The sequence below is a fragment of the Passer montanus genome, unplaced genomic scaffold, assembly GCF_014805655.1.
Source record: "Passer montanus isolate IOZ18808 unplaced genomic scaffold, ASM1480565v1 scaffold21, whole genome shotgun sequence".
In the NCBI taxonomy this organism is placed as follows: domain Eukaryota; kingdom Metazoa; phylum Chordata; class Aves; order Passeriformes; family Passeridae; genus Passer; species Passer montanus.
In genome coordinates, this window is record NW_024366703.1 from 1,436,246 (window position 1) to 1,460,660 (window position 24,415).

The following is a 24,415-nucleotide window of genomic DNA, read 5'->3' on the forward strand; positions in this document are numbered from 1 at the left end:
GGGGTCAGGAGGGAGTGGGCAGGCAGGCCGGGCTGGTGACCCCGGCGCCTGGAGCCATTTGATCGGGTCTTGCTCGAAGGAGAATCACACCAAGCACCAGGAGAGCTGACCCTAAGGTGTGCATCTCACCCTCCTCGGGGCACAGGTTACCTCAGCACACCGCATCTCACCCTCCTCGGGGCACAGGTTCCCTCAGCACACCGCATCTCACCCTCCTGGGGGCACAGATTACCTCAGCACACCCCCTCACAGTGTTTCAAGCGCCGTAAGGCAGGTGACCACGTCTGATGGTCCCTTCTTACACCTTCTGTCGCTATTTGCATAAAGGCTGCAAAAAAGATAAACACGATATGAAGTGCTCTGGGAATTGTCCATCCCAGTTTCCTACACCTGCATCTCAAATCAGCCGATGTTTCCCAAGCAGTATTAGGAGAGGCCCCCGGCACACCCGTTCCCGGGCAGGCAGTAGGATACAGAGCTTCCAGGGTGGCTGGGCAGCTACCAAACCCCCGCTGCCCTCAGCAATGTTGTTCATGCGGCCCGAGCCGAATTTTAAAAGAGAGCAGGAACTCTTGAGTTCATCCTCTATAATCCCTGTATCACAGAACACAGTGAGAGTGGTTCGCTCTCATTATTGGTATAAGATTACTCTTCAATTGCAGCGAAAATCCATCCTTTCAAAAGCATTAAAGTGTTGACGTTTCTTTTCCTGATACAAGCCCATATTCAGATTACATGGACACTAATCAAATAACCCGGGTTATTTCATTTGTCAACATGTTCATAAAAATTTTCTACCAGGCGTTAAAGGCATTTATATGGAACGACATCTTTCAAAAGCAATGTCGCTAGTCCAGATTTAGGGTATATTTGATTATGACAAGACGTTTGATGGTTTTATTTTACATACCAGCTGTGCCACAAATCGTTTTATACCTCAAAGTCCTAATTTTTATCCTGCGAGTATTTTCTATGAAGCAGTAGTTTTCAATACCTGCAGCTCCTAGAATAGCCTTCTATTCAAAAGCGTTGTCAGATGATCTAAAGGACAAGTGGGAAGGCGGCTTTGGAGATGGTTTTGTTTGGTTTATTTCGGCGTGCGTGTGTGGTTTTCACCCCCAACTTTACAAGAAACTCCTCGGTTCGTGGTACCGTTACAAGGGGGAACGCCGTCCCCCTTCTGGCTGCCCCGCGCTGCCATCCGCAGCCGCTGCGGGATGGCTTCTGCTCGGCCAGGGCTGCGGCCCCCGCGGGCGGGGTGGCAGCGGCTCCCGGGGGAGGGGGCGCCCGGCTGGCGGCGGGGTCGGGGCAGGAGCCGCGGTAGGCGTTTCCCGGGGTCTGCTCTGGGCGGGGAGCCGCGGCGGGGAGGAGGGTGCCGGCGTGCCGGGGCGGTGCGGCGGCGGGGGCTGCGGCGCGGCTCTTGGGGGGCCGGCCGGCCCCGGCGGTGGGGTGAGCTGAGGTGAGGGCTCCGCGGGCACTTCTCCGTAGCGGGATCCCGGGAGAGGGACGGGACGCGGCGGGACCCCCGTCCGCGGGAGCCTGCAGCGGGACCCCAGGTGAGCGGGGCCGGGCGGAGGGGCCGGGCGGAGGTCTCGGCGCGGCCGCTGCCCCTGCAGAGCGCGGCGAGGCGGCAGCAGCACCGCCCGTCCCGGGCTGCGCTCCCGGAGCCGCGGAGCGCTGCGCTGCCGGGCCGGGGACAGGGACAGGGGCCGGGAGCGGCCGGGAGCAGGTGAGGGCACGGAGGTGGCCTTTGCTGACTTGTGCCTAGCCCGGCCGTGCTGCCGCCCGCTCGGTGCGGCTGTGAGGGGGCCCGACCAGAGTGAGTGCCCCGAGGGGCCCGAGCAGAGTGCCCCGAGCAGAGCGCCCAGCCGGGGCTGCCGGGGGCGATGCCGAGGCGGAGGGGAGGCGGGTCCCCCTCGGCAGCCCCGCCGGCAGTCGCCCTTCTCCTCCCTCCCGGCTGTCTTCTCTCGCCGAGAACTCTCGAGCATCATCAGTCGCTCTTTTTATTGGTTACAGCGCTCCTCATCCTTCCAACTTCGACAGGTGACCAGAGCATCGTGGCTGTTTTAGGTACTTACGTAGGGTCTAATTGCTTTTATGGAATTGATGAACTTTGTTTGGAATAGCTCACATCGTTATTCTCTGTTTGTATGTATTCCTTATCTTATATCATGGATATCCATGTAGTATCTTACATCTCTTACTTAAGTCAGGAGCTGCTATTGCTGCCACTTTAAAATGTCACATTGATCTTTAAATTTGCAAATCTTTACATTAAAAGGTTTCTATAGGAATTCAGTCCACTGAAAATGTTTGAAGCATTTCAATGATTTTTCTGAGAACGGACAGCTACTACTTGAAAGAAATGTCAATAGAAACTTGATGGAAGATCAGTTTTTTTAATAGTTTTGTATTTTTAGTATAGTTGCTTTCAATTAAAAAGCAGTTGCAGTCATGCATGAAATTCAGAATTTAATAACAAATTATGTCTCAGGAGTTTTCTCTTATTTTTGGCTTTTAAAAATACAAAATGTAGCACTTGACAGCTTTTGTTACTATGTATTAAGTATAACTGGTACCAGTGAGAGGAATAGAGGAATTTCTTTTGGCAGTAGGGTGATTAAATTAATGTTTTTTAATGTGTAAAGCTACATCAAAGCATAAGCTGTTATTTGAGAATGCAATTCTTTTTTTTTGTATTTAACAATTTTCCAGTATTTCAAAGCAAAGTAAAGCTGCCTTATGGAACTCTACATTTATCATTTTATAGAGAAAATATTTTGTAGCCATAGAAATACTAATGTAAACTCAAAATATTTAGATCCTGTTAGCTCAATGTAATATAACCAGATGAGAAAGTACAAAAATAAATTATGTGTAAGAATTACAGAGTGTACCAGAGATTTTGCAAAATAAATTAGTTGGCTAAATCCTAGTATTTACAGATGGATATTTCCATGTCTGAATCCTGTGATTCTGTTAATATAATTTTCCTGAAACACAGTCTTATGTTGCCTGCAATTGTTATTGACAAACACCAGGTCAAAGAACAAAATATTTTCTTGGAAAACAAACTATTTTAGGTAAAACCTGTTTTAATTTACAAAATCACTTTCAATTAAAAGGTTTCATTGTAGCAAAAAATAACTTATTTATGTTGCTTCCCACAATTTAACCTTGCATAGTGTCCTTCAGCTCTGTCACTTGCTCTTATTGGAGTTGACATCTTGTAGTAAGTTTAGCACAAATGTAAGTAAGATTAATGTAAGTTAATGCCACTTAGTACTATTGAAGAAATCTTCAGCATCAGCCATGTGGAAGTAATGTGATCTTTGTTTAAAAATATTTCTTTTAAGATACAAATGATGAACATGCAAAATCACAAAAAATAAACAGGTGTATGTCTGGCTGTATGTTCAGCTGTGAATGCATGTATGTGTGCATATGTGTTTCCATCTTTATGTATGTGCTTACACACCACATGTATATGCTTTTCTGTCAGAAAGAAGCATTTGAACAGATATTGTATTTTTTTTAAGCTGCCAAAATCAATAGCAGAACTCTTAAATAGGAGCATATCTTAATATATATTTACATTCAACCAGATAATGTAACTTTAAAAAAATTTTGAAAAAGAGACATCAATGTGAATTGCATGCAGAGGGAAGACAAATGTTTATGACTGTTTTTACAAGTTACACATTTTGGTTCAGTCTGTTTGTGTTTGGTTCAGCCTGTTTGTGTTTGATTCATGCTGTTTGTGTTTGGATCATGTTGTTTGGTTGGCTGTTGTTTCTCCATTTTCTGTGGCTACATACAGGGAATGGTGGTTTTGTCTGCATGGATGCCTTGGTGAAGGAACAAATGCACAGATCTTTGTGAGAACAAATGTGTTAGCACAGATTACTGTGGTCAGGGCTGCTGTGAATTTATGTGAATCAAGGATTTTGCTGAAAGCAGGCACACACATCTGTGTGACAAGTAACTTTCGTAGACTGTGTGACAGATGAATGGTTGCCTTCTTTGTTTTCCCTCTCATGGAATAACATTTGCTTTCTGCTCTTTTTGGATGTCCCTGTAAGATTCAAACTTCCTGTGATATTTTGGAGCTTTATGTCAATTGCTGAATGCTGAACAATGCCAGAGCAGCAGGTGCAAAACCAGACCAAGTCTCTGAGGTGACCACCAGCCCAATTCAGGCCTGGATATGAGATACTGTGAGTTCTGAACTGAAATGTTTCCATACAGTGTATGGCATGTTCAGCTGTATAAGCAGTTGAAATTACATATTCATAACATTCACAGTTTGATAATCCTCAGTCCTGGCTGAAAAATTAAAACATGCTCCCTTTGTCCTACAGAAACCCAGCTTTTTCCTTTATCCTACAGAAACCCTGTTTTTAGGTCTTAGGCCATGAAACCACAAGAGTGAAGTGGTGGATAAATGCACTGCTTCATTAAATAGAACATCTGTAAGCCAGTGAAGAGTCAGCCCTTCACACAAAAATTAAGTCTTTGAAAGCCAGTAGACTACAGAGCTGTAGTCATCTCCTCTTTATGCACAGGTGGATTGTCTGATTTATGACTTGTACAACCCAGTACCATCCAACAGGGTCCAGTAGATCAGACACAGTGCCAGACAGAAGCATTCATTCTGTCCTTGGGACCGACCCAACTGGAAAGGATTTTATGCATCATGATTTTATGCATCATGAAGCCAAATTCCTAGACCCAGTCTGTTGGAACCACCAGGATTGCAGAAAATAAATGTACTTCATCCTTTCCAATTGATGCAACACGGTATTACTGTTGCTTATTGTCCAGTTTGAAATATCAAGAGTTCTCCCAGTGCCTGTACTGCATTTCTTGTAGTCAAGAACTGGAGGAGATGGAACAGAGACCTCAGTGGCCCTGTTGTTCATGTTCTGCCAGATTCAAAACCTCCAGCCACATCCCAGCAAGGGAGTATTAATGAGGCTTTCCAGCTGTGTGGGATAGCCCATTCCTTCCCTACCTACCACATTTCTGGCCAGAGAAGAGAGTGGAAGTAGAAATAGGGGTTCAGTGTGGAAATCTAAAAAAACATAGGGAAGTTTGGTGCTGGGCTGCCATTTGAGACCCAGTGGTGTGAGAGTATGTGACTCTGTTGGGACTTGTTCAAAACTCAGTTATTTTCTCATCAAACTAAATGTGATGCTCAATCCCGGGCATTTTGTTCCTGGGCATCAGGTAAAGACTGGAAATTGCATCCTTGTGGTGGTCTTGGAGACGTGATGTAATCTTCACCTGCTTTGGAGAGGGAGGTCTGTGTGTCTGTGTGGCAGCTACCATGCATCAGGAGAGAGGCCACTTCAACTTCATTATTCTCTGAGAAAATAAGAAGAAACCTGGAAGCTTTTCTTTTAGCTTCCGCTTCCAAATGGTTCCTGTGTGTCACAAGACTTGTTGAAAGCAAATGTGGAGATTGAGGTATTTGTTCACTTCTAATCAGGGATTTTAGCTCTGTCTTCTTCATTATTCCCACAGAAGTTTGGGAGTTTGTTCATAATAAAAAGATTTGGCAGTTTCATGATTCACTAGGCTGGGTATCCAGCCAAGACATAATGATGGTTCATCAAAAGCTGTCAGCTTACATTGCATGTACTGGGGATTTCAGATGATGGAAGACAATCTGAAGACCACACAGCCTTAAAATAGTAAGAACTGAAGAACTGCTCCCTGAAGGTATCAGGATAATACAATAACAAAGTTGTGAGCACCCCATAAACTTAAAGGTCTCTAATTCACAATAAAACCTCCATAAGGGCCCACTTTCTAAAAGCTCAAACTAGACACCAAACTCCACACCCCAGCTGCCCCCTGATCATTCCAGAGGAATCTAGGCAGTGAGGTTCCCTATTTCTACTCATTATTTTTAGGTACTTGTCAGGTTAGAGTTGTGCAGCTGCTGTACAGAGAAGTGTGAAGAAAGAAAGCTGGGGAAGCCTGGAATGCCAAGGGAAGACCATTTCCATGCATCAGACTAGTTCAGTCCCGATTTTATTCCACTCCTTCAGATTCTGTCAATCTCTGCAGTCAATAAATTCCTCCTTGATGCATAGTTGTATTTCCTTCTACTTCTTCCCAGATGCCTAGCTCAGGTAAGCACATCAGGCAAGTGTGACTGAATCACGCCAGGAGAACAGGGAATGTGTTATATGAGCAGTACATCAAGAGATGTGAGGAACTGAGAAGAGAGGTAATCAAAATATGCCTCAGTTGTAACCCTGGACTGCAAAAAAAAAAAAAAAAAGGTAAAAATTCCAGTCTCCACAGGTTTAATTATTTTTCTCTCATTTACCTCATCAGTGCTAATTGGGCTGTTCTTAATGCATAGATGTGACGTGGCTCACTGGCAGGAAGGGGACCTCTGGGTCAGCCACCTTCTTGCTTCTCTGCAGGATCACTGCTGGGATCCCAATTTGTGACCAGTAAAATGGGAAGATGAAAGAGCATTGTCAAAGCTCAGAAATTCAGAGTGTATTCTCTTATGTCCATCTCAAAGATGGACAGGTTGGTAACCCTGAGACTCAGAAATGAGTGACATATGAGTAGTTTTTCTTAAAATCCAGAGAAATTCTTTCCAAGAATTTCCAAAGATCCAAGATCTTTGTATACTCTGCTAGGGGTATGATATCTGTCTGAGGGGTAGCAAACCAAACCCCCAGATGGCTTTCTTCATCCCATTTTGGTACAATTTTCTTCATGTGTGTGGGATTTTCAGCAGTGAAGGTGCAAAGAAATAATTTTGTGCTCAGAAAGACCTGACTTGCACCCAAGCTGAAGCACATGAACTCTGTCTTGCAGTAACAGTGAGCTAAAAGAAATTACTTGTTTAGAATTTTCATGCTTTAAAGGACTTCTCAGCTTGTGATTGAATTTAGGTAACAGGGTTTAGTTTCAGGATTTATTTCATGGGTTCTGGGATTATTTTTTAAAGCAAGAATTCTCCATTCTTTTATTTGATTCCCAGCCAGTTTCCTTCAGTTTTAGTTTTTATTTTTCTCCTTTGCAGTCCACAACTTAAATAACGGGAGAAGAAAACCTGGTATAGAAGAAAAGCAATTGTATAAAACCCAAGAACAGATTTTTTCACTTTTCTGTTTTGTATTCCCTTGAAATTCCTTCATGTGTTAAGAATCCTCAGTTCCTCATAACAACATAAAATAATAAATGCTGCAGACAGAACCACTCTGTCTGCATCAGCTCAATTCCTTTATTATCTGTAGTTTATTGTGCATGACACTGCACGTCTGATCGTGGATTCCTCAGACCGACAGACCTGCTATTGAAATCAAAGGCAGTTTTGGCAGCAGCCACAGGACTGCACTGGCACAGTCACAGGTTATGTGCTTCAGGGAAAATGCCATCACACTTTGGAGCAGAAAGGAGTAAGTTAAAAGGTGAAGGAAATGATGGCTCCAGTATTTAATACTTCTGTTCCTCTTTTTCTTTCAGTTTTGTTGACGTGGGAAATGCAGAGCTATAGTGTTTACATTAACCTCTGCTCTGGAGAAAGTCTGGAGTAGATACAAAAATGGTAGGGAAGATGCTTTCCAGGATCAAATACTTTCAATTATTTTTTGAGAGTATCTTCCATGCCATTTTTTTTCCCAGCTAGGATAATTGCTTTGAAAGTGATATAACTATATGCAAATTAATCTACAGTTAAAATGGAAGTAAAGGTGAAATAGAAGTAGTTATTGACAATTTTGAAAATCCAATTAATTTTAGAGAAACTATTTTTATTACCTGCTTCTGTTTTTGATTGTGAAGAGCTGAACTAGCTAAATAAGTTCTGGCTGAAACAGTTCCTCTCTTGCAAATGTAATTAATTTGTTTTCTTCCCACTTGCATAGTTGATCATAATTCTAAGCAGGGCTACCAGTGCCTTTTTGGCCACTAAGAAGCTCCAAAGGATGCCACAGTTCAATGTGGTTACTGTGGCAAGGAGAATCGGGTCAAGTCCTCTGAAAATAGAATTCAGGGGAGTCCTTGCTCAAATCAGTGCTTCTACATTTGGGAATTTTCAGACATTTCTTAGGAGGGCTTGCAGTGACATCTGAAGGCCGTGAAGTAGAAAACCAGGGATCTGAAAATTCCTTTCTTTTTCTCTCTGGTAACATGTTTTTCTCACGAGGTGCTGTAGCTACGTAAACATATTTCAGGAAGGTAGAAGTTGTAAACCTAATTAGTTAAGGGATGCTCTACAAGTGCTAGGAAATGGGGAGAGACTAGGACAAGGCTATCTTTAGAGTTTCACCTTGGAAGAACACTCAGGAAACCAAAAGTTGACTAACAATTTGTGTGCTGCTCTGGAGGCAAGCAGGCTGGGAGCATTTGCTGCAAGCATCATCTATTTCATGTGCTTTTTGATGGAACATCCAGAATTGCATAATCCATAGGGAGTTGCCTGCCCATAGGTCCTTGTTCTTTGACAGATCTGTCACACTTCTCAGAAATCAAGATGCAAAATCCATCACTCAGGGACATGGTATATGTGTATCAGATACTGTCTGGGGGATGAAGAGTCCATTAAACAGCAAGTCCCTAAACTCATCCATATGAAGAATTCACATCTGTGACAGATAGAATATGGAGAGTACCCATAACAGTTGACCTGAGTCTAATGTGCTACTAAAACACTATAAATATTAATTTTATTTCTGCCTCTCAGAGATGTCTGTGAGTGATTCCAGAGGGATAGGAACTGCTCATGCAGAATCTGAGTGGGAACAGCAAGATCATGTTGTAGGGGGGGATCCTGGGAAGCAATGGCACTCCCAGCATGGCAGTTTGGGGCAGGCATATCACTGCCTGCAATGATGTAGAGCTGAAGATCTGACCTTCACAATGAAGCCTGTGGTAGAGTTCTGTATATTATAATATATATGTATATATGTATAATATTAGGAGAAGAGTGAATTAAGTCGTGTACAAGCACTAGTGAATCTGTAAGAAATGAAGGCACAGCAGATTTATCGCTACATTCAAGGAGGTAGCCAAAATCTGGAGATCAGTGGCATTAAGACAAGAGTAATCAGTTGGGTGAAGTCGTGGGGAGCAGTCATTCTCTTTTACGAGAATTTTTTCTCTTCTTCACTCACTGGGAAGAATGTGAGTGATTCACCTACTTCAGCCTGTCAAATTAAAATGGCAGGCATTCTAGTGTGCCTTCTCCATTTCTCATTATGACTCCATTTGCAAGTTCTTAATGAATTTCCTTTGACTATGAAGACTGTTGACAAAAGTGTAAGATTTGCATTGAAACCAGATTTTATAAGTAAACAAGAGCTCAAGTACTGGGTTCATGGTTTGGTGTAGAATTCTCATTCAGACTCAAGTCTGAAGTTCCTGAAAACTTAAGGGAGGTTTTATTAAAAAAAAAAACAAACTCTAAGCATCTTGACCGTGGCCGAAATTTTTGCTTTAGATTATAACCAGATGAAAAACATGTAGAGAAACGATTCCTGCCTGACAGGGTGCTCAGAACGTGAGGCCGTAGATGCACGGACAGCAGCAGAGCCTGGGGATGTCCTGCTTCGCTTGCTCAGGGATGCTGTGTTATGCTGAGCTGTGACACTAGATGGTGCATTCGCCACGTCATTGGAAAAGATGCATTTTCCCAGTGCCTTCGGCGCAAGGCTGACGGCCACTGTCCCATCTGCTGTGTAATCACAGTGCATCCTTCTCACAGCTTTTCACAAAAGTGACCCTTCCGTGCAAGAGTCAAATTCCGTGCTCCCACAGCTGCCAGAGTGCCACTTTGAGACTTTGGCATGTAGGTTTGGGAGGGAGTTTTGTCTGGTCACATATTAAGTTTACAAGTAATTTAAGAACAAGCAAACTTTAATGTCATATTGAGTTCAGGGCATGCTTGAGGTTGGATAGAGGGCATGTGTTATCCCACTCTTTGCTTTGTTTGTCTGGTTTAGGCCTTCATCCTTCTGATGTTTACTACATACTGAATGTCTGGCCGTGTATTTTAATATTTTTAGGGTAGGGTCTTACACCTTGCCCACAAGAAATAAATTATACTGAATTAACTACACTGATTTAGAAGCTGATTTTGTTAAATCGGTGCAACTCTCCTGAGCACTTTATACCTCTTCAGTTTAGGTCATGAGTCAGTGAATAACAAATCAATTCTGTTGGCAGAGAGTGAGAAAGATTAGACAAGATCTTCAGCCCATCTATCTCAGTATTTATTAGGCTAAGGCCTCTTCAGGGCTTGTTGCTGTTCTCTTTAATTTTCTCTGCCTAATGGACCTGATCCAGCTCTTGATGACATAAATGAGGGGTTTTCCATGACCTCCAGCTGGGAGCTGGAGATGGCAATATCTTTATTAGAAACCTAGAGAGGCATAGAATGACAAATAACTCAAGCCTGTCTTCTCCTTGCTGCATAGTGAGTTCTCAGATTGTGGCTCATATTGCAGAAGTTACATCTGCAATGACAAAGATGTTGTTCTACATTCAGGGCTGGAAAATTTATCCTCTAAAGACAGGAATCTCTACTAACATTGTTTTAGGAGTATCACTATGAAAAGGGTCATAATCTGATTTGATTTTCTCAACAACAGCTGACAACATACACTTTGAGGCAGGATGAATATAATTATTTTCTGGAATTTCCACAAATTTTGTGCATTCTGGTTGGATAGACTCAGGGCTCAAGTTATTCCTGGTTTTCTAGCAGCTTAACCAGAAACTAGACTGATGTTGCACTCAAGCAAAAAAAGCACAGCTTTTTCAAAATGTGTTTCAAAAAGTCTTGCTTTATTTTGTTGCTGTTCTCCCTCTCTACCTTTCTTCACACTTCTACAAACTATTAATAATAAGAAGGGTGTCTGAGAATATGCTTAAGAATATGCTGAGTCCTACCCACTGAAAATGTTGCTTATTTTTCCCAAATCTTCTTACTCCTGTCTGTAGAGAGCAGCGGTTGAACTCTTGGACTGTGTGCTTATTCCAGGAAGAGTAATTCACTTGTTTACAAACCTAAGGTTTTGGTTTAGTGCAAAGTAATCTTTCTCATTCTGAACTGGACATTAATAAAGCTGTAAACTCTGTAACCAACAATGTCCTGGCATACTCTTACAATTCACCTACAGATCCTGGAAATCTTTGTATTTCAAGTAGTGATGCCACCTTCTACTTTTATCTCTGTGCCAAATTTGATTTCTTGTTTTTTTTTACAGATTTATAATGGAACTTACATCTTTGCCTAAATTCCTTTGGACAAGTGACAACAAGCTTCTGCATCACCATTTTCCAGACATACTGGCTACTGTTCATACCACACAAGACATCCCTGAAGAAGTTGTTTTTGGACCATGCATGCTCCAGAACACCCTGCTGGACACTGTAGCTTTCATTGCTCTCAAGTGTTCTGACAGACGGAACATCCACTATGTATTTAAGGTATGAGAAAAATATGAATGTTTAATGTTAGACCTATCAAAAAGAGTTACACCATCCCTGAGATGGTAACTTTCAAGGGGTAGGTTTTTGTTTTGTTCAGCACAAGTAACAGCTCCTTCAGAGAGAACAGGCCAGTGCATTTCTGATTTATGAGCTGTAGACTGCAAGGACCTAAGAAAAACTCTATCCTTTGCCGGAAGAATACAAAATCCCACTTTTATGCTGATGATTGATGACCTGCTTCAGATCTGACTTGGAATAGGAAGGAAGAGGGACAAATAGTTTAGTAACCTCTAGTTCAGCTTTTGTGAGCACAAAGGAAGTTTATCAGGAGGTGTGACAGCCCTGTGAGAACAGAGAGGGAAGACTGTGGCATTTCACTGATTCCTGCAGGTGGTACCTTCACAGAATTTATTTACAGATCTAGGCAACTGCTCCCCAGTGTGTTCAGTTATCTTAAAAGTGAAACCACAGTGGCAGTCAGACAACTACCCCACACACACTTTGGGCAGCCACAACTTAACTTCTATTAGTACATGAACTTCCTAAAATCACCTTAGATCTGTATGTCTGTGTTACAGCTACACTTTTCAATCACTGTAGGGAAGGCAGAAACACCAGGATTGTAATGGACTGTTAACTCAAGCTCTAGTTCCCCAATTTTTTTTTGTTTGTTTGTTTCATAGTCACTGTTTATCATGCTGACCACTTGCCCTGGCTTTCTGGGTCTTTGAGTGCCTTTCAGTCACTGTTGGTCTAGATGAAGACAAGAAGGTGTTTTACAGTGTGAGGAAAGCCAATTTCCCACATTCTATGGGATGGATGGATCTGAGAAAGAACCAGGTTTGCCTAAGATTTCTGTGCTCTGGAGGAGAGAAATCCCAAGGCATATGTGTAATATGGAAGATACAGTTGTTGGGAGATAACCTGTTCTACACTTCTGCTTTAAACAAATTATGAGAGAGAAGAAGAAGCTTCAGGGTTTATCTGACTGTTTTGAGTCTGTGGCACAAGTTTGCTTTCTTGGACAGTGTTATTAGTACTCCAGGAGACCAACAAACTCTTTGGAGAGAGACCTGCCCTGAAATAAGGCTTTAAATTTTTGAATATTTCTGTATTTCTCCTGGGAGTTTTGAATTACTGTAGAGGGAGCCTCAAAGGTTTTCTACATTGGAAGAGCCCTCTAGAGGGATGGCTTTAGTGTTTTTCTACACTTGAGCTAAGTAATTGCTATGCAGCAATGAAATTGGATGCCTGAGTTGGCTCAGATCTCTGTCTTTTGGCAGTAAATACATGAAATTCTGTGCAAGTAGCTGTTTCAGATGCAACTGGTAGTCCCATATCCTGTTAACTACTCATAATTAAAAGTTAACCTCCCAGAAATCAGGAACTACCATTAGACTCCTAACTGTGTGTAGTAATTAATTAAAAATTCAATCATGATGCTGTGTTGTCATCATGGCACTGAAGAAAAAATGGGTTTTGCTCTGCAGGGTATAGTACAAAGAGAATACACACTAAAATGAATTGGCAAGGTGGATTTGTTGCAACTGAGGTTTCTGTTCATCATCGTTCATCAGCACTCCTGAAATTTGGGGAATGTTATTTCTAACAAGGGTTTCATCATCTTGGGCTTTTTTCTTTAGACCAAAGGAGAACTTCATAATCTTTTTTCCCTCATTTTCTTGGTGACCTTAATTTGAGCTCCTTGGCCCAGTTTGTACCTGGGCAAAGAAGATGCCTTGGCAGCCACTGGCGCAGGTAGCTCTTTCCAGCTGATTCCTCTCCCCCTTACAGCCTCTTGGGGGTTCCAAGGAAAAGCCTCATTTTCTCTCTTCTCTTCCAGCATCTTCCAAGGGAGGCATATTCTTCCACAGCCCATGTCTGACTGGGCTGTGGAGGCTTTACCTCATGTGGAGGCTTTACCTCATGTGTGGGTGCCAAGGGTCAATCTGGGGAATTGCCACCTCCAGGAAAGGGTGGATTTGCCAGGTTTATAGTCTCTAAACATATGGAAAACTAAAGCTGGTTCATGACTCTAGTTGGCAGCAGCCAGATCTTATCTTACATCTGGTACTCCTCCTCACCTACTTGAAGCTCACTGAGCTCTTTCCCTGGAGTCCTGGTGGAGCTGTGCTCCCTTTGACTTTGCTTAGAGCACTGGGTGGCTGCTCAGTATTTCTGAAACACAGCAACTAAAATATGACAGCCTCTGTCATAGCTATTAGTTACAGCCACTGTGTGTGGGTGGGTGTTCCTGTGTTGCTGTCAGGCACTTGTATTTCTCAATCATTGTTAATTACCATGGCATTTAGAGAGAACTAGTTTCAGGGCATGCTAATTTATTTTCTCTCTTACACTAAGTAACTCTCATCCTAATGGTCTCTTAATGTTTTGTTCTTGTATCCAAGCTACTAATGTGATCAAAGTTTTCATGGTAGGTAATAGTCAGTTAAAACCAGAAAAATAATTAGCCAAAATATTGTTTCTGATACCAAACACGAGAGAATGGCTATCCTGCAATTAGTGGAAAACAAAGAGCTATACATTGCTTGGGGTGAAATTCAGATCATACTTGTCATTAGACATTTTTCATTTGCAAAATTCTTCCTTTCTAAACAATGATTAGTGCTTCAAAAATTAGTTTTTATGCATATAAATGTTGCCTTTGATCACCCTGTGTTTTAACCTTCAAGCTATGAAAATATTCCCTTTCAAATGTTGCAGAGGGCACAGACCTGCTGTGGTAAACACCAAGGAAAAACCTATAAAGAAATAAATCATTCCCTATTCAGTGTAATAAAATAACCACACACTGCATGATGAAGACAATGCCAAATGTTTTGTACTTACATTATTTACTTGTCAACCTGTGACTAAATGACTCAGGAATCCTGTGGAGTAAAAATTATATGTGATTTAGGACTATGCTGTAATATACACATAGAACAGAACTTTAACTTGAGCAATACACTTAATATAATTTTTTTTACTTTTTAGTGCCATCCCCCACAACCTGAGAAATGTTTTTAAACTTAATTTGTTTGGTATATCTGCATGCACAAAAATTGAAAGTAAATCAACCCCTTGCAACTCTCAGAAATTATTTAACAAAACATATTGATATGATGAGGTTTATCTGTTTAGATACCATGAAATTGATTTAATTAATCTAGCAAAGGTAAAATATAATTTTATCTCTGAAGAAAGGAAAGAGATCATCTAAGTGCATCTTAGTTGTATGTATTAAAATCTGTATTTTATGTAATCTAGCCAAACAGACATGCAGATGTTTACTTGGGATATTGAATCAAATAACCATGAGTTTTCTTACACCCACTGGTCCATATCCTCTTGTGTCAGTGAAAAACTCCACATGCAGCTGTCCTGAGTGTATTTGCATTCCCAGTTTCACACTGCACTGATCCAGGGGTCTGCACATCTCTCAGTGCCCAAGTCACAGCACTGGCACATCTCCTGACTCATATCCCACTTTCATATCCAAGGATTGAGACCCTTTCTTAAGAGAGGATCACACCTCCTGTACCTCTGTGATCCACAGCTGGCACAGTCCCATGGGATGGTCTGCACAGGACAGGGCTGGCTGACCAACACAGCAGGCCTGGCTTTGCCATGGGAGGTTACACATGAACCTTGGTGTCTCCTCCTCCCTCCCACACAGCTGTATTCCAGAGCTCTCAGCTCCCACACTGGGGAAGCCTTCTCCCTGTGATGTCTTTGGATTTGGTGACACTGGCAGATGTATTGGGCTCACAGCTTTGTTATATGTGCTCAGTGCAAGGCACAAACCAGGCTTTGTTCTTGGATTGGATGAAAATCTTGCTTTGGGCCTTGAGACCTGTAACTTCCCTTCTTTGTGTCCTGTCTCACAGGTGGATGTTACATCTGTGCACAGTCCCACAGGACTGCCGTGGATGAGACTCGTACAGGCAGCTGCCAATAGCAAGGAGCAGAACTTGGAAGCTTACTTAGAAAACAGTCAGTTATACTATCGCTCCACCAGGAGAATCAGCAAAAATGAGGAGCTGCTTGTCTGGTATGATGAGGAGCTTTCCAGCCTCTTGGGTTTCAATGAGATAAAAGCTCAGAGGCCCCAGAACGGTAAGTGCTGAATTGCTGATTGCAGGGCACTGAGGACAGAAGGGAGTCTGCCTCTTCTTTAGGATGTGGTCAACCTGTAATAATACAAAACATGTGTAAATCCTTAGCTGGTCTGCTAAGAAAAAAGATCTTCTGCTTTGAGCTTTGAGCTGGAGGCACAGAACAAGAAACAATTTGCAGTTCTTAACACCATTCTCACTGGTACTTTCTAGCAGAGGATGGTGCATGAGGGATTCATGCTGACATTTTTGAGCTATGCAATGGACAACTTAGAATCCTAAAAGTCTAAAGTGTCAGTTGGAAATAGGCCTTTTTCAGCTCATTAACAAATCAGGTATAGGCCAGTGTTCAGCTTTAATCTTGTAAATGAACAGATCTTTAAAAATACATAACAAATCTAACAGTATTGCATGCAGCACAGTCTGCCTATTTAGTGTGGGGCACAGTGGAAATGAGGAAAAGAGCAGGCTTCAGTTTCTGAGATGTTGCTGGAAATTCATTGCTCCAAAAGAAATTCACCCCGAAGTTGCAAAACTGAAAAAAAAACCTAAAACCCTTTCTACCTTTCCTTTAGTTGAGTTAAACAAAGCTTATATAGACTGGTTAGTAAAGGTTTATGTTGATAAAGATATGCGTTAGCAAATTCATATGGTAATGTACTTGTCTGTAAATTAGTATTAAATTAATTCAGACACATTCATAACAGGAACTGACTAAATCATTCCAGCTGGTTTCAGTGTATTCTGTTGGTTTCTGTGTAGACACACACTGCCAGCCCTTTGGATTTACCAGGGAAGAGTGTTACTTGCACAAGAAACACTATATCTAGACTCAAGACTTTAAACTCATAGACTTCCCACCCGTTTCAGCAGCCTTATTTTGTTATAAAAAGGTTCAGCTTCTGTAGTTTGTAAAGTGATACAAGCTGTGCTGAGTCCCAAATGAGGAAATTTTAATTCTACCCAACCAATTTGTGAACTTTCCTATGTATCCCAGGCCTCAGGTGCTGTCTGGTATCACTTGCATTGTAAAACTGCTGTGTGGTGAAATAATGTAACATGGATATAGTTTACAAGGGTTAAGATATACCATATTGGTGTTGATTGCTGAATTTTGTACCATCTGTACATGGGCAGTCAATCATCCCAATGAACCAGAGATGCAGTATGTCTGAAGACCACAAGGAAAGAATGTTCCTTATTCCTCCTGCCCATCACTGGCATTGCTTCAATTTGAACATAATTTTCTGTGCCTTCAGGCATATAACAGCTTGCCAAATGAGCATGGGTAAGGGCTTCAGGCATTAAGGTCGTATGATTTTTGAACGGTATAAAACTTCCAGAGTATCCTAAAAATAGAGTCATGTAAAGATCTTTGAATCCTGGTCTAAAACTCATTATTGCTTGGATACATAGTATTTAACGTTCATCCTGAATGAAAGCCAGTGACTTAGTTAAGAAATGTAGACCCAAATCTGGGTTTAGACTTCAAATCATTATAAAGTCTAAATGGTTTTATCTAGATCATGGTGTACTGGCCATTTTATGTACTTTTATGTAATATAATTACATTTTATGTAATAAAATTTAAGCTTGAGAGTCTAAATGGAATATTTCTGCCAGTAGCACGGAAGCATGGAGCAAATAAGAATGTAACATTTTGCATAGCAGGAAGGGACCTGATTCTGCCCTGGCATTAGCTTTACCATGTGTAACCTTATATGACACAAGAGGTGTTTCTGTTTTTTTGTGTCAATGACAGGATCAGGATCTGCATCCACCCATGAGTCAACCTTTGTAAAACTCATCACTTGTTGTCTGTTTCTGCAGAGCTGAGATGCCAAGAGTGTGACCGAGTCTTTAAATGTGAGCATTCCTATCTGTCCCATGTCCGCTTCCTCTGTGTTCCAGAGAAGAGTGCTCTGCTATGGAGAAACTTACAGAACGCTAAAACTGAAAAGAGCAGCCTAGCTGAGCAGACCACAAATTTCCACAGTCTGGCAAGGGACCTGGAAGTCAAAATGGCAGCTTGTAAAGATGATGCACATGGTCTCATTGGAGAAAGGAGAGCAAAATCTGAAGAGGCTGAGAATAACAGGAGCAGGAAAACAGTGCTGTTGGAGAAAACCAATAATTTGACTGAGGAACGTAACTGTGGGGGCAAGGAAGAGGTTGGGGGAGAGCATGCTTTGGCTGGTTCTTTCAGGAAGCTTGCTTCAGGGAGGCAGTCAGCTAGGAAGGATGCTTTAGAACAGAAGCAGAGTGCTTTCACTGAGGTCAGGAGGATGAAAGAGAAGCTGAGGAATGAGAGACTGCAGGAGCCAGAGCAGGAGGATGGCATGGCCCCACCTGGTAAAGAGCAGGTGTCAAATGAAGTGTTGCTGAACTCCTCTGGTAGTGCATTCTCCTTTGTTTGGCCTACCAGAGCTCGAGGAGAACAGAAGAGTGCTTTCAGCAAGCCCAGTAAGTGTGTAACAGAAAGAGCTGCAGTAAATTCTTCTCATCCCATGAGTGAGTCAACAAAGAGCCTGGGGGAGCTGTCTGGCTTCATTGCCACCGCAGACATCATGTGCTGCAGCAGTCTTCTCAATTCCAAGTTCTTTGTCAGTGATTTGTGTAATGCTCAGATGCTGCAGACAAGCATCACTCGGAGCAATGTTTTCCCATATACCTCAGAACCGTGGCTCAAGCAAGCAGGAGGACAGTTACAAAACACCACCACCACTTCCTCCTCCTCCTCTTCCTCCTCTTCCTTGACTCTTCTTCCCCCCACTTTCACATCCTTTGGAGTGGCTGCCCAGAACTGGTGTGCCAAATGCAACCTGTCCTTTCGCATGACATCTGATTTAGTTTTCCACATGCGGTCACATCACAAAAAGGAATACTCCTCCAGTGAATCCCAGTGCAAGAGGAGAAGAGAGGAGAAGCTGACGTGTCCCATTTGCCATGAGTACTTCCGAGAACGCCACCATTTATCCCGGCACATGACTTCTCACAATTAGAGCTATGCAGACAGATGTCACCAAGAGACCGGGCAGGTTGGGTGAAGGAGGGAATGACAGTTCAATTAAATCCATTTCTTTTTGAGTTTACATTAATTTCTTTCAGAAAATCACTGTTTACAATAATTTATAATAGATGCTTTGTGAAAAAAAAATTAAATGTTTACAAGAGTCTGAGTGGGTTTTAAGTTTTGAAAACTCAACATAGCCCTTGTCAACCTATTTTTGAGGAAATAAAACAGTGAAATGAATCCATATGCAGTGTTAATTTGCAGAGTAGGGACAAAATTATAGATTTGCAAACAGAGTTGTCTTTGCTTATATTTGATTTGCTGGTGTGTGTGCAGTACAATGTAAATACAGAAATAACAGCCACCTCATTGAATGACGAACCTTTAAGCATTAGCAAAATCAGAGCTTATATATCAAAAGGAGATGAGTTACTATTTATAGCAGCATTGGTGGACTTTTACTCTTTTATAGTAGCTGAATCAGCTCTCTTACCAAATTTTTAAGTTAAAAACTGACACCTTACCATCGCCTTGGCTTTGAAAGGGACCTGAATTTAAGACTGTTTGAAATCTATAATTGTCAACAACTGACCGGCAGACTGCCAAAGTGGATGGAACTTGGAAAGCAGAATATCCAAGTTCTGTTCTAGGCTCTGCTGCTTTTGAAATGTCTTTTACACAGTGAAATCAACGTGGGTCTGTATCAAAATGTGAGCTGTTGTCAGAGATTCTAAGACCTCTATGACTTTAGTAGGCATACAGATCTGATGGCAGTAGAGTTCAGCGTGTGGTTTTCAGGTTTTGGATATACCAAAGGAAGCAGTTAGGGTATCTGAGTTACAATTAGCTAATGATAGATAGAATGTGCACACTTTAATTGTGGATGATAGGCTCTGTTCTGATAACTGCTAGAACAGAAACAAAATGATACAGGTGTAAATGAATTGCACTGCATTGTACCAGCTTGTCTGTCCTCTGGTTTCTGCATGGGCCAATTCCAACTTTTTAAAAAAGACAGCGGCATATTCTTTCTCTTGCCTGTCCAAGAGACATTTTCCTTTTGTCTACTTTTTTTGAGCTTTGCTGAGTCTCAGCAGCAGATAAATTTATACTGCTCAGAGTGGGAGGAAACATTGTCTATTGTTACTGCAGCCCCATCTAATTAGCCTTTCATTACTTTTAAAATCAATTTAGGGGCTTGATCTTGATAGTTTATTACACTGTGTTCTTCAAGCAATCATTTCTTCTGCTGCTGTATAGTATTTTTTCAGGTTGTCTGATGTTTTTGTGGCCTGCCTTTGAGCCTCACCTGCCTCATCAAGGGCTATTATTCCCCTTCAGTCAGAGAATGATCAGAAACCATTCATTTCCCAGCTGAGGGTAAAGGACAATTCAACATACTCTATACGTTCCACCACACTGATTATATACTCCGGTGGTTTCTGAATACGGGACAAAATTTTGAGTTACCATGACAATGCCTAGCCTGATAATGCAAGTATCAGCAAGTAAATACATTTGAATGAAAAAGAGAGACTGACAGTCTTAGGCTGCCAGCTGGAACCAACATAACCCACTCACTGTCACCTCTTGGGAGATTTCTGTGAGTCAGGAGATTGTATTCTTCCCAGCATATTGCTGTTGAACATTAATACATGGCTGTTTCCTATTAATATAAACATTTTTCTTATTGCAAGCTTTATTTTTGAAACAAAGTGATAAAACTATTACATTATGCCTTTGAGTTCAGGAGACAGTTCTGGTTGGATTGTAACACAGCTTTTCAAGGTCAGTGGTGGAAGCCCTTTCACTTGAATCATTAAAACACAAAGTGAACAAAGGCTTCGAAACATGGAGCACAGGGAACAACCTTGCATTGAGTAGGGGATGGTGTGGTTTTCTTGTAATCTTTCCATCTCTATTTTGTGTCCAATAACATTTGCTGTGTAAGGAATATATTTATGGCAAAGTTTAATGGGCCAAATTTCACTCCACCTGGGTGCCAGCCAGTTTACTGTGAAGTCAGTGTCCATAAAGTGTAATGAAGGACTTTGTGGTGTAACTGCATTCATATGTGGTCAGGGTTATATTTCCCATTAGTAGTTTAGGCCAGATTGTGATCTCATTTATTCCAGTGAAAATCCAGAATAATTCCATGTTGCTACTCCTGATTTATATTAATTACTTTAAGATCAGCCTGGCCCAGTATAAATAAGACTAAAGATTTTTTGGTACCATTACTGCAAAATGTTCTTTTCTGTACTTACTGAAAGATGCCATGTTTTCTTAACAGTTTTATGATTAGAAACCTAGCTTCAGATTTCTTCTGGAAAAGACAGGACTAGCTGTATAATGCTCCCCAGTATTATTTTGGCACATCACTTCAACATTACCCTGCTCCAAATGCCTGTTTTTCCAGTGCACTACACCTGGTGTGTAATTTAGATCAGAACGAAACAGTACCAAATCCTACTGGTTACATGGTTTCACTGATTTTGTGTTGGAAAAAGTGTAAAAAAATCAACCACTGAAAAACAGATGCCGAGTCTCAAAACTCTTCAAATACTGTGTTAGACTTACAACCTGAGAGTTCTCACCAGTGATAAAATTTCTTCACTTTGCTTATGCTATGAGGCTTAAGCAGGCAGCAAGGTTACAGGGAGAAACGAAATAGCTTCCCTTTATGTCATGGAGTTGTTTTCTTTGGGAAAAAAAAAGAGGTAAGAACTCTTACCCAGTTTCCTTGTGGGCATATCTCAGCCACAGAAGTTTGTATACTGTGATACCAAGCAATGTAGGAATGCCTTCTGTGCACAGAGAGAGAGTTATGAGGAGATGTGGCTGGTTCAAAATGCAAAAATGAGGAGAGGTTTTTAATAATCTTGATTTCTGGTACTTTCCTCACCTCCTCCAGCTCAGGGGGAGTGCATTGTAGTCCTGGTCTGTAAAGATTGAGGATTTCCCTCTTGCAACATGGAAATCACACTGCAGGCAGTGTGTGCAATGCTGTCCTTGTTCTTTTGTAGGTGGCCATCAGCATAAAGATTGCATGAACAAATTGCTTCTTATTCTGAGGTAAAGGGGTTTGTGAACTAAGATTTATTTAGACACATAGCAAATCATACAGCCAAACAATGTGACATCTTGCTGCCTGCTGCATCTGTGCTGGTATCAGTGCAAAACCACACAGACACCAACAGAACCAGAACTTGATTCCCTGTATATAAAACCAGCTCTTTGTGCAGGCACAGTGAAAGTCTTTTATGTTCTCAGATTTAACTGAGTGTCTCATCTAAACTGGGTTACATAAACCAGGGGGCTTATCCAAAATTTTTGGAGATTTCATTTCTTTAAATGGAAATACTCATATTAAAGCTGAGTGAACCAAATATTGAACGGGCAGAAGGAAGCCTAACGAGACAAAGAAAAACAAACTTCCTATAATTGAGTCATGCTGGAAGCTTATTTCTTCTTAAGTCTAGAAGTCTGAAAATTTAAATTGGTGCAGATGAAATCCTGCTGGAAGGAAAGCACTCCACTAGAACAGGGTGTTTGGGAAGAAATGAAGGACTGCCTTCTGTCCCTGTGGAATACTGTGATTTTACAGCAGGGATCTCTGTCTTTTATTCAAGTAGAAATTCTAGGGAAGGGGGAAAAATATTTATTTTTTTTAAACAAAGAGGAGACAATTTCAGTGAGCTGACTGGTTCTTTTCCTGTCTTCGCTAGCAACTAACTGTCCATTTTGATCAAACAACTGTTTCTCATGACATGTGTTTCTGGATCAGTGAAAAAGGACACAACACAGTGCTATCAAGCTTAGCTGTGCAGGCTGTGTTTCTGCAATGGATAATGAGTTTACTGATAGGAAATGCCAGATTGCGATATTTGTTCACTCACTGATCATTGATCCCTGAATTTTTTCTGATGAAGATGTGTTTTTCCATCAAAATGACATTCAGATGTGCTTGTGAGAATTATGTATTTTTATGGTTTTTGTGAGATATTTTTTCACTAATCAAGGCAGTCTATACCCTTCCCTGATCTACAGGGCACTATCACAGCTTAGAGCTCGCTCTGATCCCCTTGCTCAGCTTGGCTGGAGGGAACTGGCAAAATAAGGAATGGGAGCAATGGTCTAGCCTGGAAAATGAAAAAAACTTTAATAATGAAAATAACAAACATGGAGACCACAGGTTACAGAGACTAGGACAAAAGACTCATGGGCAGGGCAAATGCAGCCAGGTGTAGGGGCAAAGGTCCAGTCATGAACGCGAACTTGGAACATGACCTTATTTGAAAAAAGTCCTGAACCAACTGAGAACAAGAGCCAAAAACTTGACCAAATATAGGGTAGCTCTATGAGCATACTGGCTCCCAGTTCCCACTGTGGCCTGACCAGGCATCCCCTCAGTATATAGTTTGCCAAGGTCGGAGGTCAAAGCCCTCTGCAGATGCATCTGAGGTGAGAATCTCATCTGGATGATGATGCCCACAGGGCACAGTTTGGAAATCAATGGACTAAGGCAGCACAAAAGAAATAAAAGCTGGCTGTCGTTTCTTGGTTAGAGTTCTATGAATGCTGGCAGGAGAAAGATGATACTGCTAGGTAGTCTGGTAGGATAACCCCTTTCTTCCTGCCTTTAAAAGGAACATGATTAGGATTAAAATGTGGTAAATTATTTTAGGTGGGATGATAAGAAAATGGTGCTATAAACTGCAGAATGTACATGTCAGCTCTGGAACCAGATGAAAGAAGAGTGGCAGTTTCATCATGTTTCCTGTTGTGTTCTGGAAGAGAACTTCTGAAATTGCTTGCCCCTCCCTAAAAACCTTCTAACTTTCTCATTTAAACCACAAACCATGGACTTTGCGTAACTAATTTGCATTTGTACTTTTGTGATTTTCAGACTGTTCAATGCAGTGTAATTTTCTACACAATTACTGACTGCAGTTCTGTGAGGTCTAAACTCATTGAGATGAACATAACTGTGACACAGCAGTTTGTGAAGACAGAAAAAATTGCTTTTAACACACTGGCCTTTGTTAAGCCTGGCAGTTTCAATATTAATTAGCCAGTACTATGAAATAGGAAATAATATTTTGTCAAGTAATGAAATTTCTCAAGGTTGCACAATAGCTTTTCACTGAAATCGGTCACTTTAGTGAATTAACAGCATCATTGATTTAAAATGGACTCACCAGCAATTGCATCTTCATTGTTTGTTTTTCCAACTGGATTCCAATTTCTAGACGTATTTATTACACATATGTATTTCCCATATTACTCTGAGAAGAATTTTTTTGCTATTTGTGCCCATATGGTATAGCTTTTTTGTCCTTGAATGGTTGGCTAAAGTATCTAAATATTGGGCTTAACAATTAACATTGTTTGTACATGACAGCACAACTGATTGTTTTTAGGGAAACAAAGCAGTTTATCTGGATCATTGAGATATTAAAGAGGCTTAAAGACATTAGAAGACATACATTAGTGTTGTTTACTCATTCACTGACGACTCCATTTTTATTTTTACACATTGAGAGTATTTAATATTCTTCATACATATGTCACTTTACATGAAATTCTGTACGGGATTTAATTAATTAAAGTATTTCCCATAACACTGAAAAGTTTAACAAGCTAGCTCATAAAAATCACAACATGAAAACGTCTCAAAAGAGTTCATGTTAGTGATCACACTGAATGTAGTTGATAAGACAAATAATAAAAAAAGATGGAAAATCTATTTAGTTCTTATAATTTTCTTCCTCTAAAAACTCAAAGTTTAACACAATTTATTAAAAAAAATGGCAGG

The 24,415-nt window shown here is 41.2% G+C and overlaps 1 protein-coding gene across 2 annotated transcripts; it reads left to right on the forward strand.

Moving 5' to 3' along the window:
* The first annotated feature begins 1,518 nt into the window (after window positions 1–1,518).
* Window positions 1,519–18,753, forward strand: ZNF488 (zinc finger protein 488). Of its 2 annotated transcripts, none has more exons than XM_039709195.1 (4): window positions 1,519–1,556; window positions 11,241–11,463; window positions 15,357–15,585; window positions 17,415–18,753. In XM_039709195.1, the coding sequence occupies exons 2-4, from the start codon at window positions 11,248–11,250 to the stop codon at window positions 18,584–18,586; spliced, it is 1,617 nt and encodes a 538-aa protein (XP_039565129.1). In that variant the 5' UTR covers window positions 1,519–1,556; window positions 11,241–11,247; the 3' UTR covers window positions 18,587–18,753. The 2 variants fall into 2 exon arrangements, with proteins under 2 accessions (XP_039565129.1, XP_039565130.1); XM_039709196.1 differs by lacking the exon at window positions 1,519–1,556 and adding an exon at window positions 2,056–2,070.
* Window positions 18,754–24,415: the final 5,662 nt, after the last annotated feature.